The 14,707-nt window shown below is 37.5% G+C and overlaps 1 protein-coding gene and 1 long non-coding RNA gene across 3 annotated transcripts; both read right to left on the reverse strand.

Moving 5' to 3' along the window:
* Positions 1–5,686: 5,686 nt before the first annotated feature.
* On the reverse strand, positions 5,687–9,636 carry LOC125494400 (uncharacterized). 2 transcript variants are annotated; one of them, XR_007270683.2, is made up of 2 exons: positions 7,250–9,636; positions 5,687–5,834 (listed from the first exon to the last, which is right to left on the reverse strand). It is a non-coding gene; the product is annotated as an uncharacterized LOC125494400 (long non-coding RNA). The 2 variants fall into 2 exon arrangements; XR_008967975.1 differs by lacking the exon at positions 7,250–9,636 and adding an exon at positions 6,491–6,572.
* A 1,770-nt stretch (positions 9,637–11,406) lies between these two features.
* On the reverse strand, positions 11,407–11,787 carry LOC125494397 (uncharacterized). Its single transcript, XM_048637957.1, has one exon. It carries the CDS (start codon positions 11,785–11,787, stop codon positions 11,407–11,409), a length of 381 nt encoding a protein of 126 aa, XP_048493914.1.
* Positions 11,788–14,707: the final 2,920 nt, after the last annotated feature.

A 14,707-nucleotide genomic window follows, 5' to 3' on the forward strand; every position in this document is an offset into this window, starting at 1 on the left:
GCTGGATTGTTGGGCATGCTTGATTATACACCTCGCACTTATAAGAGGTGTGTTTATGAATTTTTATCCACTCTCACCTTAGTGAAGCATAGGGGAGAAACCCGTATTCGGTTTAGGATGCATGACCGAGTGCGTGATATTTCTATGAGCCAAATTAAAGAGGCTTTTGGTTGGGTCGCTCCCTCCAGCGACACTCCTTTCGTCCCCATGGGTGTTCCGTCTGAGGAGGTTGGTGTCTTTTGGTATCGTATTTCTGGGTTACCCCTTAGCAGTGGTGGTGAGAAGATTAGTAGTATCCGTCACCCTGGTCTACGCATGGCTGCTTACTTCCTAGGCATGACTATCTTCTGCAAGGGTGAGACGGGGAAATTGAACCAATTAGAGATGTGCTATCTTCGTTCCTTGCTTCCTGGTAGTGTTGGTATTCCGGATTTGGCCGACCTTTGGCTCAAGTCTTGCATTGATGTGCGAACCAAATTGGGTGGTCACCTAAGCATGGGAGGTATGATTACACATTTGATTACGCGGTTGGGATATCCTTCTAATAATGCTTGTGACCCGGTGGCTGATAATGATATGGAAATAGTAATAATTATATGGAATTCTAGTTCTGTTAGGATTCTATGTAAATTAGGGTTTTTAATTTCAGTTTATTTTAATTAAGTGTGTTAATGATTAAGGAATCCTATTATATTTAGGAGTCTAATTCCTTATCATTTGAGTCAAAGTAGGAGTTTTAATAATCCTAATTATTGTTGGATTAGGCGTGTGAAGTACTTAGATAAAGGTAGGATAATTATTTATCTTGATCCTTAAGATAAAGATAAATAAGTTTAGTTGTTTTTCTAATTCAATTAGGTTTAGGAAAATCTTGTATTATATAAAGGATTTTCGGCTATCAATAATATTAGTTTTTGAGTTTGAGTTATTTGAGTTTCAGGAGAGAATCCACAACCCTTGTTTTTACAAGTGAATCTAAAACCCTAGTTGAACCGTGAGCTGAAATACACCTGGGTTCATCATATCTTGTTACTTTATAAAATAAAAACAACAAAAAAATACAAACTTTCATTGTCAAATCCACTAAACTACTTCAAGAGCCCAAACTTAGTGAAATCTTCATCAAGATTCACATCAGATAAGTTTCTCTTGTTTAATGCCCGCACATTGTTGAAAATGAACATGTTGAAGAGCTCTGATGGTCCCCCATTTCAGATACACTGTGGTGATGGTTTTATCTTCCTTCCTTGGGCGCATTTTCCTTTTGGCCCCACGGTGGCCGATTTCTTCATTAGGCCCGAGGTAGGCGGTGGGATTTTGGATGATATGGATGAGGATGAGGAAGGTGATGGGGATTATGATATGGAGATGGAGCAAGGAGAAGGAAGTAGGCTTTCCTCTATCGAGGAACAGTTACAGGCTCTTACTCTCCAGGGTAATGCTACCATGGGCTACATGAGGCATTTACATGCTTTCTTTCAGCAGCAGTATGGTGGTAGCTATGTTCCATATGGTGATTTCCCTGGAGGAGCATCTGGCTCCGGTGCTTCCGGTAGCGGTGGGGCATTTCATGGTGATCCCTAGAGGTTTGTTTCTCCCTTTTGCTTGATCTTTTGATTTTCTTACACATTGGGGACAATGTGTCCTTTAAGCATGGGGGAGAGGAGTTGTTGATGATGTGTTTATATTGTAAATATTTGTTTTCATTTCGTAAGTTCAAAGAAAAAAAAAAAGAATGATGAAAGAAAAAAAAAACAACAAAAAACATGAGATATGAAATAACCAATTAAAAAAAAAATGATGAGTGGCTAGGTGAAAACCCGGAAGGGCGCCTAGGCAAAAGGAGAGGACTCTAGTGTCATTTATTTTTCGGAGTGGTGGCATATGAAGGTGTTTGAAGCGGCGTTTGGGTAGGTCACTCATTGTTGAAATAAGGAGGTTGTGGTTTAGATGGTGGTAGGTTAGAAAGCCTCTTGTTTTTCATCTTGGAGCCATAAGGGGAGTCGGAGGTTTCTAAAGAGGTAAGCTCTTGGTTTGATGGTGTTATTCCTAACCAAGGCTTTGTTTTGAGGGAGTAGTGTGTGAGTTGAGCTTGGGGGACTTAGGACATGTTAGCTCCCTTGCTCTTTGGTTTGTTGTGTAAGTTAGCTTGGGTGTGTTGAGGTCATTTCCACCCCAAGTTAACTATCTTTGTGGATTTTGGAGCGATAAGATGGCTAGAGTTTTGGTGCGTTGAGATTACTTCCGCTCAAACTTTAGCTAGTTGCGATTCATCATTTATTCGCTTTTGATTGGAGTAGTGGTGTTAGGATTGGATTTTTGTGTGAATTTCGCCATGCTTTTCTTGATAGACCTTGGAGATAGATAGGAGTTAGGATTTTACTCGAGGACGAGTAAAGGTCTAAGCATGGGGGAATTTGATATGCCATGTTCATATGGCATTTTTCAGTACTTATTTGGCTATTTTTGTGTGGTCTTGAACATATTTTGGTATGATTTTGTACTCTTTCTCATCAATTGGTATTTGAGTTCTTTAATTTCTATTATGTTGGTGAGAGGGTCCAATTGTAACAATGTGCTATTGAGAAAATGCCAAGTCACAAAGTCAAGTGTACAAGTGGAATAAGTCAACAAAGTGCATTTAAGTGGCAAGGAAACAAAAATGGGAAGAAAATGTTTATCAATTGAGGAAGCATCCAAGGAAAGAAGAAGAAAAAGTAGTAGTGATTATTTTGGATTATGAGGAACTAATTTCCTAACTTGGCAAATCGATTGGAGCAACCTCTTCATCCATTTTGTGAGTTCAATCTTTACCTTTTATTTGCTTGAATGTTTGATGATTCTTCATATTCTTTATGCTAGATTGTTGTGTACTTTGAGTTAATCTGATCATTTAACTTGTGGTTTCTTTACAATCTTTGCTATCTAGATAATTGTCTGCATTGAGATTATCTAGAATTGGTAGTTTTGTGCTCAATTATCACATGCTTTTGGATAGTTGTGCATAAGAAGAATCATCTCATAAACTTGTGTTTGACCGCCGCTTGTGCAAATGCAAGTTTATCCTATTGATATCTCCTTAGTTGTTATTTAATTGTTTAATTGAATCTAGAACGCTTGGACTAGGTTGTTAAACCGTTAAGGATTGGATTAGAGCACTCGCTTAATCTTACCACTATGTTAGAGGAGATTGAATCTGTTGATTCGCAATAGGTCATTCAAGTAATTATAGGAATTGAGTTGTTCTATGATCAAAGTTTGAATTGGCTGTTAAGATTGATTGCCAAGTATTTGTCTATTATTGATTACCGTTTGCTTAGTCCTTCTTAGTTATACTTTTAAGTGAAAACCCCCCCATTGTTACCACAACACACGTTTAACCTTGCCAAACCCTCCTTCTCCGTGGATTCGAACCTTATGTAGGATAGTATTGACTTATTTTGGCGTTAGCCGATACGACTTAGGCCTCGCCAAATTTGGCGCCGTTGCCGGGGAAGGCAGCGTGTTTGGGTTGTTTATTTGTGTGTTTGTTTCTGATTTTTGGTGTGTGAACCTTTCATATGGTTCACACCCGTTCTACTAATCAAAGAGCTTTGTTCTTTGATTCAGAGATCGAAAGGACGCTTTATCGGTTGAGAAAGGAAATTCGGGATCACTTCCGTGAGTTGCCTTATTATCTTGGTACTGAGGAAGAAGAGATGCCGCCTAGAGCTGATCCGACATTGAGGGAGCTTTCTGCTCCTAATCTGGACCAGGCACCATTGGCCATTCAATATCCAGAGTTTGGGGAGAATGTTACTTTTGAGCTGAAGTCGGGTCTTGTTCATTTACTGCCAAGCTTCCATGGTTTAAATGGGGAAGATCCAATCAAACATCTTGGGGAATTCCATGCTGTTTGTACTAGTATGCAGGTAAGGGGTGTTACGGAGGATCAAATCAAACTTAGGGCCTTTCCTTTTTCATTGAAGGATAAGGCTAATGATTGGTTCTATCATCTAAGCCCCAACAGTATCAACACATGGAGGCTTCATTCGACTCATCTGAGGCCGTCCTTGGTTTGGACGGGCTGGGGTCTGCGGAGCCTCGAGCATCAGATTCCTCCAGGATGATTTCAGGAGAAGTCTTTGGGATTGCGGGACGAGCGCTTTGGAATTCTCGCTCTCCATCAGCGAGAATCCGTCCAGTAGATGCCTCCATTTCTGAGCTGGAGGCCGGCAGGTTAACTCCTCGTCTGATACGAGCCGTTTGCTTGACGCGCGCCAGATTACCCTGCACAGGTAAAGACTGGGTCGTCTGACTTTGCCGTCCATGACTAAAGAAAAAGAATGCATGTCCGGCCGAGATAGGTCCAACTCTAGAAGATGCCGAGGAAGACAGGTCCTCTGTTCTAGGGTTAGTACCAACCCTTGAGCGGCCGGGATCGTTCGATGAAGAGGACAAATCCATTTTCTGAAAATATGCGTGAAAATACAAGGAAAATAAATGAGGAAATACTTGTAGAGAAAGTTCGGACGAATGTCAAGGACGAATCAAAGCCTCGGACGAACAGAGTAGCAGTATGCAAGAGCTTGGACGGGAGTAATTTCTCTCTCTAAAAAAGCTCAGTAAAAATTGCGGAGTCTCTCTCCCTAGAAAATTTCACAGCGATGTTAAAATGATTTCAGAAACGACAAAGTCACATATTTATAGAGGGGTGAAAGTGACCCCCTCATCTGGTAAAAGTAACCGTTGCTCTTGAGGGTTGACCTGTGGAGACCGGCAAAATGGCACCTCTTTTTTGAAAAAGAGAAGGGCAGTTCCAGGTCGGTTAAAAGAGGAAATCAACCGTCTTGGCGCCTAAATGGTAACTTCCTCTTTTAAGGGGCAAATGTTGTAGCCTCAAAATCGAGGGCTACCAAGATGACACGTGGCTTCATCCTAGACTTACATGTGGCGCAAGCTTATCAAGGTTAGTACATGGCTCAGAAGATTATGTGGGCTAAAGTACACTTTTCCAAGGAAAAAGATGTACTAAAACCACTCTTATGGCCCAAACATGTACTTAGGCCCAGCTAAAGCAACTTATATCCTGCATAAAGGTGAGGTGTACTGACCAATCAACACCTGCCACGTGTCACCATTTTATTGTTTAGCCAATCAGATGCTCTGAAATTAGGGTGACATCAAGGTACAATAGTCTTTTCAAATAGTATAAATAATCCTTGAAATCAGGGGAAAGGTACGTTTTTCAGAGGATATTACTGTTATTCTGCCATAAATTCTCTCTCTCTCTAGTTTCTCTCTCTAAAAGTTCCTTCATATCCATGATATCTGACTTAAGCATCGGAGGGGGAAATACCACCCAAACCTCTAGGGTGGTCCCTTTTTTGCAGGTGGCTAGTCGGAGCTCAGTATCGGGATTCAAGTCCAATCATTGTTGCACGAGTCTCCAAATTAAGAACCTGAAGTTGGGAGTTGTTGTATTAAATTACTAGTTTCATACTACGTAACAGATACGAATAATAAAGTCACCCCCTAGAAAGCTCATTCTACAAAATCTCTGTCTATAATAGTAAGTAAATGAACTAAATTAGTTACCTATATATGTAAAGCCCCGACAAATCTACATGACCTTAATCGTCAGCGGAAGCATAACTTAATCTTGTGGGTTAAGGCCCACTAAGAAATAACAGCCTAAAATGGCCTCTTAAACAAACAAAAGAACATCATTAAGCAATAGATACTACCCATAAATACAGAGTATTCTAGATAACCCAAATATACACAAAGTCGCTTCAACTCAGCATTCCTGGAGCATCCTTGACATAACTGATCCTGAGCTATCTTTATAATACCTGAATTGTTTTTATAAAATAGAGAAAAGAGAAAACACAGAAAATAACCTAAAATGAGTTGAAAACTCAGTAACTCCACTCCAGCCCGTAAAAACAGTTTTTAGTTCGTAAACATTTTCATACACAGACATATATCACATCATATTGGTAATTGTTCAGAAATACTATCAGAAAACATCATTGTTGAATAGTCTGCTGACAAGGAAACATTTGCGTGACCATAGTTCATTGGCAAGTACAGGCTTTGGACATAGCATTAACTTTATCATATGACCCTTTTGGTCCGTGTTCATTCGTATATCGTAACATCATTCCTCCACCTGTAACTTGCCCATTTGCCAGTTCAGTTCATAATGCCAAGCCAGCAGAACCATCCACTTTTACAAACTTGCATATGTTCATATTTCCGTATAACACCCATAAATGATGATAACCAGGTTTCATAAATCATAACATCATTGCTCATAGTATACATATCCATCATTGAATCATATCATATTTCATCATGCCACATCGACGTTGTAAAACATAATCAGATCACATAATCATATCACATAATCATCATCACATACTCGTATTCATGTGCAAGAGCATACATAAAACATCACATATAACATATACGAGCATACACATAATTGCTAGACATGAAAGGTTACCTCGAACGTTATTCCTTTTCTTACTCCTTAAGTATCGTCAAAACTAGCCTCCAAGAATCGTCATACATGTATCCCCCTCAAAATTATAACACTCAAAATTATAACAGCATGACCCATAATCAGAAATCATCCACTAAACAACCAAATTATTCTTACTTAACCCATCTTCAATTTCATAACTCCATAATGTCCTAATAACCTATGATTTAATTATTCAGACGAAACTAAGTAAGAGATTAATAGATCGATTCAATTAAATCTCTTTGATTTGTAATACTTAAAACATTTTGTTTTAGAAATGCCATCAACATTGCTTAATGAAAATTATTCAACATAAACCATTTACAACCATTTCTTATACTAAAAATATTTAGTATAATATAACTTAATCATAAGAATAAAATAATCCAATTAAAAGAGTTAAACTAAGTATTTAAAACTAATTAAATCAATATAACTTAATAGAATACTAAATCAGCTTTAGTTTAACTCAATTTGTCCATCTAGTATAAGTAGATTAGCTAATATAATAAAAGTCAAATTTGAGCTTAAATAGTGAACATGCAACACTTGAATTTGAGTTAGTTTAAGTTCAACTAATATAAATCAGATTTTTGAAACCCAACTAAATCCATGCAACAATCAAACTAAGTTGGTTTAAGTAAATTGATTTGGGCCCAATCTAACTAACTTAACAATTGACTACATCTTTAAATTTAAAAATCAGAATTTGGGGGGGATAAGAGGTAGATTCTTTACCTCTGCTTACTTAGAGCAGGGACGCACAAAGCAGAAAACGAGCTCCGGCGAACTCCAGCTGAGGCGGTGGAAGCCGGCGACGACACAGAAGACCTACGGCGGTCCTCGAAGCTCCGGTGGCGGCGGAAACACGAGCGGCAGCAGCAACGAAGAGGAGCGACGAGAGAGAGCACGAGGAGGAGAGAGAGAGTGCGCGAGATGCAGGTGAAGCTCCGACGAGCTGCAGGTGGTCGGCGAGTGCCGCAAAAGTGACCGGCGACTGTCTTGCGACGTGCGAGCTGGCGGCAGATTGTGGTGGTGTTGGTGTGAGATCCGAAACAGGGGAGAGAGAGAAGGAATAAGAGGAGAAGAAATTCTTTGTGATTTCTTGTGGTTTTAAGTTTGTAATTGAAGCCTAGTTTCAATGTGCATTTAAAGACAGATTTCTGGAGACAAAAATGGAGGTGGAAAGATGCTGAATGGTGGTTCAATTAAGGAAGATTAATGTAGGGGACAAGGAGGTAGGTGGTGGGTGTTGAAACTTGACCGTGGGTTTGGGAAAAGCTGAACACCAGCTCCCTTCAATCCTTTTTCTTTCTCATTTCCTTTGGATGTCAAAATGTTAAACTTTGCTATTTACTTTGACTTGTATCTATAATATTGAAGTCATAAAACTATATTGTAAATAGAATCATTTACCATAATAAACATCATTAAAGTAATATGAATATACTTATTTTATAAAATAACTTTCTCCAGATTAATTTCAAAAAAAATTTAGGACGTAATTATGCTAATAAATATAATTCGTAATTAATAAAACGAGTTTAAGGTTCGGGGTATTACAATATATAATACCCGAAATTAATTAAAATTTGTTAAATTAAAGGGAGTAGCTACTATACTCTAAAAGTTTAGAAGGATCAAGTACTAAAAGTATAAGGGTTTAGTTTGAAAAAAAACTACAAAAGAAAATGATAAATAATAATAAATGAATAAAAGAAAAAGAAAGTCTGCAAAAGAGACAAAAGAAACTTATCAACTTCTTAGTTGTCAAGTTTCACGTGATAAAACAAGAAATGGGTTTGAAAAAGAAAAGGAAAACAATTAATAAGAAATGTTACAAGTAGTAAAAGGAGAATAAAAATGAAAGAAAACAAAAAGAAAAAATACAAAAAATAAAAATACAATTACAACTCATGAAACGTGGGATTTTAAAAAGTAAACAAGGAAGTTGCAAAGAGAAAAAAAAAATAAAGAAAACCTCTCTAGTTCTACAAAAGCAGACTATTTGTATCTCAATTAGAAGATATTAGATGGGGCTACTTAATGTGTTACATAGAATATTTTAATTATTCTGGATTCTATTAAAAAATACTCGAGTCAAAATATTAAAAATCACACGAAGAATTGTTAGTCATTACTAAGAAACATCTCAGTATTTAGTCATTCGAAGCATTTTTTTTAATATTTTATTAGTATTTTATTTTAGAATAATGAATAATATTTCTATGTATAGAAATATTATTCATTATTCTATATTTATTAAGATTTGTTTTTAATTATTATATATTAGAATTCGATTTTCTTTTAAAAAAAGAAAAAAAATGTTATTTTTTATATTTGAAATAGTAATTTATTTGTATTAATAGCTAATAGACGAAAAGAAATAAAATGATTCTGTACTCTATAACGATCTGAAAAGGGATATAAAGAAATTCTTTGATTGGTTCTTTCTCGAAGAATGATTCCATTCTATTTGACTAATAATTCTAACAAATAACAAAAAAATTAGAAATAATAAGAATTATTATTGTTTTATTCGAACCGCCCCGTGATCTTCAACCAATTATGCGCTTCAATATAATTCCCAGGAGTAAGCGTTATAGCCTGTTTCCAATACTCAGCGGCTTGATCGAACCAAGCCTCCGCAATTTCAGAATCTCCCTGTTGAATGGCCTGTTCTCCCGGTCGGAATAGGAATAGGCGGGTCAATTCCTTCCCTTAGAACCGTACTTCAGAGTTTCCAACCTCATACGGCTCCGCAGTCAATTCATTTGGTGCCCTATTAAACTGAATGAGATTTCTTATACATCTATATCCCACTGTTCAGAGTAACTAAAAGAGGTTAATACATGAGTTTCAAACTTTCATTTTGATTTAATTAAGAATCAGTTTCAGTTTTATCTTTTCTCCCACCTGCAGAAGAATAAAGCATAGGTATTTACTCTTATCCGGCGTATTTTCCGCAAGGTAACTATCTCGGTTTCATATCGAAATTTATATAGAATCTTTGAAAAAGGCTTTCCTTCATAAGTAAGAAAGAAAAGACTTACTATCTTTGGGATTTGATCCTACACCGCCGCTCAATACCTTAGTCTTAGTGGATCGATCTATTACATAAGTTAATTCCTAACTTTTTTTATCTTATATATACATAAGTAAGCGGTTCTTATTCTTTTCTTAATGTATTGGCCCAAAACCTCATTAATTGATCTTTACGGTGCTCTCTCTATCAATTAGATCTTTTTTTATCCATAGACATAGAAAAAGTATCTAGGCATATTTTGACTTCTATTAATATGAAGTTTCTTTCTTTGCTACAGCTCAAAGAAATCATCGTTTTGGACGATGCATTTGTAGCGAGCCTTTTTTTTAGTATTTACTAGAAAATTTTTCTTCCTTTTTCTTTCTATAGTGGAGATAGCCGCACGTAATACAGATCACTGCCATATTATTAAAAGCTTGTGGTAAGAATGGGTTTCGCTCTAGTGCCCTAAAATAATATTCTAAAGCTTTTGTATGTTCTCCATTACTTGTGTGAATAAGGCCTATATTATAGAGTATATAACTTCGATCGTAGGGATCGATTTCTAGTCGCATAGCTTCATAATAATTCTGTAAAGCTTCCGCATAATTTCCTTCGGATTGAGCTGACATCCGTTACGGTCGTTATTCGATTAAAAGAATCTCCGTTCCAGAACCGTACATATAATTTTCACCTCATACGGCTCCTCCCTTAAATATACATAATGAGAATTAAATATACATGGAATAATAAAAAAGGATTAAAACATTCTCATTATGAACTGAGCGGGGCTAGTGTTTTTACAAAAAATCTCTAGCCAACCTTCTTGCGCAAGAGATTTTACTAGAATCAAGTGTCTTGATACTAAATAAAAAGGATAACTCCAACAATTCCTTTGTTCTCAACGCCTCCTAATTTCCAGGAAATAGTCACTTCAACAGTCTTCGATGGTTATACGGGTATCCAAAGTACGAACGAGATGGATGTTTGTTGTCCCAACCATTCTTGTTAGTCCCAATCCAGGTAAGAAAAGAAAGGGAATAGGTAAGTAATTTTAACAATTTCATTTTGAAGAAACCAAAACAAAGACCAGAGGATAGAGAAAGAATAAAGAAGGTAAAGATGAAGAAAGACAGAAGACAGGAGGTGGTCGGCCGGCCAGTCCCGCGGCGGTACGACAACCCTTTTTTTTTCTTCTTCTCCAATTTTGTTTAACAAAACATGGTGTTTCATAAATGGGTTTCTCAGCTACTGAATTTTGAAGGAAAATTGTGCTTGAATGAGGTGTAGAAGTCCGGTATTTATAGTCTTGGAAGAGGGAGAGAGGAACAATTCAAGAAGGAAGGAAAGATTTCATTGAAACAAAGGAGGAAGGTTAGAATTGATTGAAAGAAAATTTTGGGTGATAATTGATTGAGCAATCAATTTGACAGATTTGCTTGGTAAAACTGAGGAATTTGTTTTTTTTTTTGGTTTTTGGAAATAATCTCTCAGCAAGATGTTTGCTTCAAAACAGAATTTCTTCTTTCTTTTTTTTTCTTAAATAGTATTATTATTTTCGAAATTTAGATTTTCTAAAATACAATATAAATAATAATAATTCAAGTATAGATATATATAGATACAGTATAGTAATATATGAATTTTTGAAATAATAATTATAATTTGATATGAATAAAATCATGAATTTTGTAATTTGGAGAAAATCATTATTTAGGAGTTTTAAGAATTTCGGGATATTACATTCACTCCTCCTAAAAATCAAAGTTCGTCCTCAAACTTAAATCGGTAAGACTCTCTAAGCTAGAAGAACGAAAAGTTAGTATCACATTCTTCCCCTCATTGAAGAAGTTTCGTCCTCGCAACTCTATCATACCTGAGGAAAAAGTTCTGGATATCGGCTTCTCATGGCATCATCAGCTTCCCAAGTAGCTTCCTCGATTTTCTGATTCGACCATAATACCTTATCTAACCTCACAACTTTACGTCGAGTACTTCGCGTTTTGGTATCTAAGATCTTAATGGGTCGGTTCTCAAAGGTAAGGTTTTGATCTAATTTGACAGTTTTTGGTTGAAGGATATGGTTTGGGTCATGAATATATCTTCGAAGTTGAGACACATGGAAAACATTATGGACATTGGCTAATTCCGTAGGTAATGCTAACCTATAGGCCACCTCTCCGATTCGCTCCAGAACTTCATAAGGGCCAATATATCGAGGGCTTAGCTTCCCTTTTCTCCCAAATCGCATTACACCTTTAGTTGGGGAGACCTTGAGTAAGGCTTTTTCTCCAATTTCGAACTCTAAGTCTTGCCTTTTTTTATCTCGTACGATTTTTGGCGATCTTGAGCTGCTTTCATGTGTTCTTGAATGAGTTTCACCTTTTTGGTGTCTCTTCAATCATTCGGGCCCCAAATTCAATGATCATTCACATCACTCCAACATATAGGGCTTCTGCATTTTTGTCCATACAAAGCTTCGTAAGGTGCGATCTTTATACTTGAGTGATAACTATTATTATATGAGAATTCTATATACATCAAGAGTTCATCCCATGATCCTCCAAAGTCCATCACACACGCCCGTAACATGTCTTCGAGTGTCTGAATAGTTCTTTCAGTTTGTCCATCAGTAGCTGGATGAAATGTTGTACTAAACTTGAGTATGGTTCCCACAGCTTCTTGAAGCTTCTGCCAGAATTTGGATAAGAATCGAGAATCCCTATCAGAAACAATATCCTTGGGTACACCATGCAATCTTACTACCTCCTTGAAATAAGCATCTGCTAGTTGTTGCATTGACCATGTGTCCTTCATTGCCACAAATCTTGCTGTTTTTGTCAAACGATCTACTATAACCCAAATGGCATTCTTTCCTGACTTAGTGTTTGGCAATCCCATAACAAAGTCCATAGAGATCGATTCCCATTTCCATCCTGGAACCGATAAAGGTTGTAGCTTTCCACCAGGTTTCATGTGCTGGATCTTAACCTTTTGGCAAGTTAAGCATTTGGCTACGAATCAATCACTTTTCGCTTCATTCTAGGCCACAAAAAGTGTTGTTTGAGGTATTTATAAGTTTGTCTCCGCCAGGGTGTATAGAGTAATGGGAATTAGACCTCTTTCAAGATCTTGTCCTTTAGGGTTTCATCATTAGGCACAACCATCTTCCCTTGTACTTTGCTATTCCTTTAGCATCACCTCAAATTCAGGTGCTTGACCCTCCTCTTTCATCTTCCTCAACTTAATCAACCAATCATCGTGCTTGCTTTGCTTGAATTTCTTCGAAGAATTAGGCTCAACAGTGACTGCATTTAATCTAGCTTCTACATAACCATGTTCAACCACTCTAAGTTTAACTTAGAAGTCCTTGCATAACTCGTCGGCTAAGATCAATACATTCAATGTATGACTACTCTTCCTGCTTAGAGCATCTGCGACTTTGTTGGCTTTGCCTTCGTGGTAGACAATGTCCAGATCATAGTCATTGATGAGTTCAAGCCAACGCCTTTGTCTCATGTTCAACTCCTTCTGAGTGTAGAGATATTTTAAACTCTTATGTCTTGTACATTGTGCACTTGACTCCATACAAATAATGTCTCCATATTTTGAGTGCAAACACAATGCTCCTAACTCCAAATCATGAGTAGGGTAATTTTGTTCATAAGGTTTCAGTTGCCTGATGCGTACGCTAGACTTTTCCATGTTGCATTAGCACACACCCTAACCCATGCTTTGAGGCGTCACTGTACACCTCGAAGCCTTCTGTTCCGTAGGGTAAGGTCAACACTGGTGCTGTTGTAAGTCGTTTCTTCAATTCTTGGAATGCTGACTCACATTGGTCGTCCCAATGAAATTTAGTGGTTTTCTTCATCAGGTTGGTTAGAGGTTGAGCAACCTTAGAGAAATCTTTACGAATCTCCTATAGTACCCTGCAAGACCCAAGAAACTTCTAATTTCCGTAACACTTTGGGTCTAGCCCAATCGGTCACTGCTTGTATCTTTGAGGGGTCAACAGCAACTCCGTCCTTTGAAATCACATGGCCTAAAAATGCGACCTTCTCTAACCAAAATTCCACTTTGAGAATTTGGCATACAATTTCTCTTGGCGAAGGATCTCCAAAATTATCCTCAAATGGGCCTCATGTTCTTCCTTATCTCTTGAGAAGACCAGAATGTCATCGATGAATATGACCACGCACTTATCTAAGTACTGCTTGAAGGTCCTATTCATGAGGTCCATGAATGCAGCAGGCGCATTAGTGAGTCCAAATGGCATAACTGTGAACTCATAATGGCCATACCTTTCGGAAGGCTGTTTTGGGTATATCCTCATTCGCGATCTTAACTAATGATATCCAGAACGCAAGTCGATTTTTGAGAATATTGCAGCACCTTTTAACTGATCGAAAAATCCTCGTTTCTAGGAAGTGGGTATCTGTTCTTGACAGTGACGTTGTTCAACTCCCTATAATCAATGCATAATCTTAGAGACCCATCCTTCTTCCTAACGAACAACACTGGTGCTCCCCAGGGTGAGACACTTGGTCTTATATATCCTTTCTCCAAGAGTTCTTCTAATTGCACTTTCAATTCTCTTGTTTCTGCTGGGGCCATTCGATATGGTGCTTTAGAAATAGGGCCTGTTCCAGGAACTACGTCGATTTTGAAATCAACTTCTCTCTCTGGTGGCATCCCTGGAATCTCTTCTGGGAATACATCCGGGAATTCACAAACAACAGGAATTTGGGTATCTCCTCATCCTCCTTACTTATATCTTTCATGTGACATAGGTACACTGTGTAGCCTTTCCTAATGTAAGTTTAAAGGTTCAAAGCTGAGATAATCTTGATTCCAGGTGTAAAGACAACCCTTGGTAAGATATCCTATTCCCTTTGGTCCTTTAAGAGACATTTTTGCTTATGACACTCAATCTTGGCCTTATATTTACTCAACCAGTCCATTCCTAAGATAACATCAAAGTCTTTTAGGGAAAACAAGATCAGATAAGCAGGTAGATCAGTTCCGCCTATGGTAATAGGAATGTCTTGAAAAAGGGTATTATATGGGACTGTGGTCCCGGTGGACATGACAATGTTGGCTAGACATGACGATGAAGGTTCTAAGGAAAACTTTTCCACAAAGGACTGAGAAATGAAAGAATGAGACGC

Source organism: Beta vulgaris, chromosome 2, assembly GCF_026745355.1.
Source record: "Beta vulgaris subsp. vulgaris cultivar EL10 chromosome 2, EL10.2, whole genome shotgun sequence".
NCBI lineage: Eukaryota > Viridiplantae > Streptophyta > Magnoliopsida > Caryophyllales > Amaranthaceae > Beta > Beta vulgaris.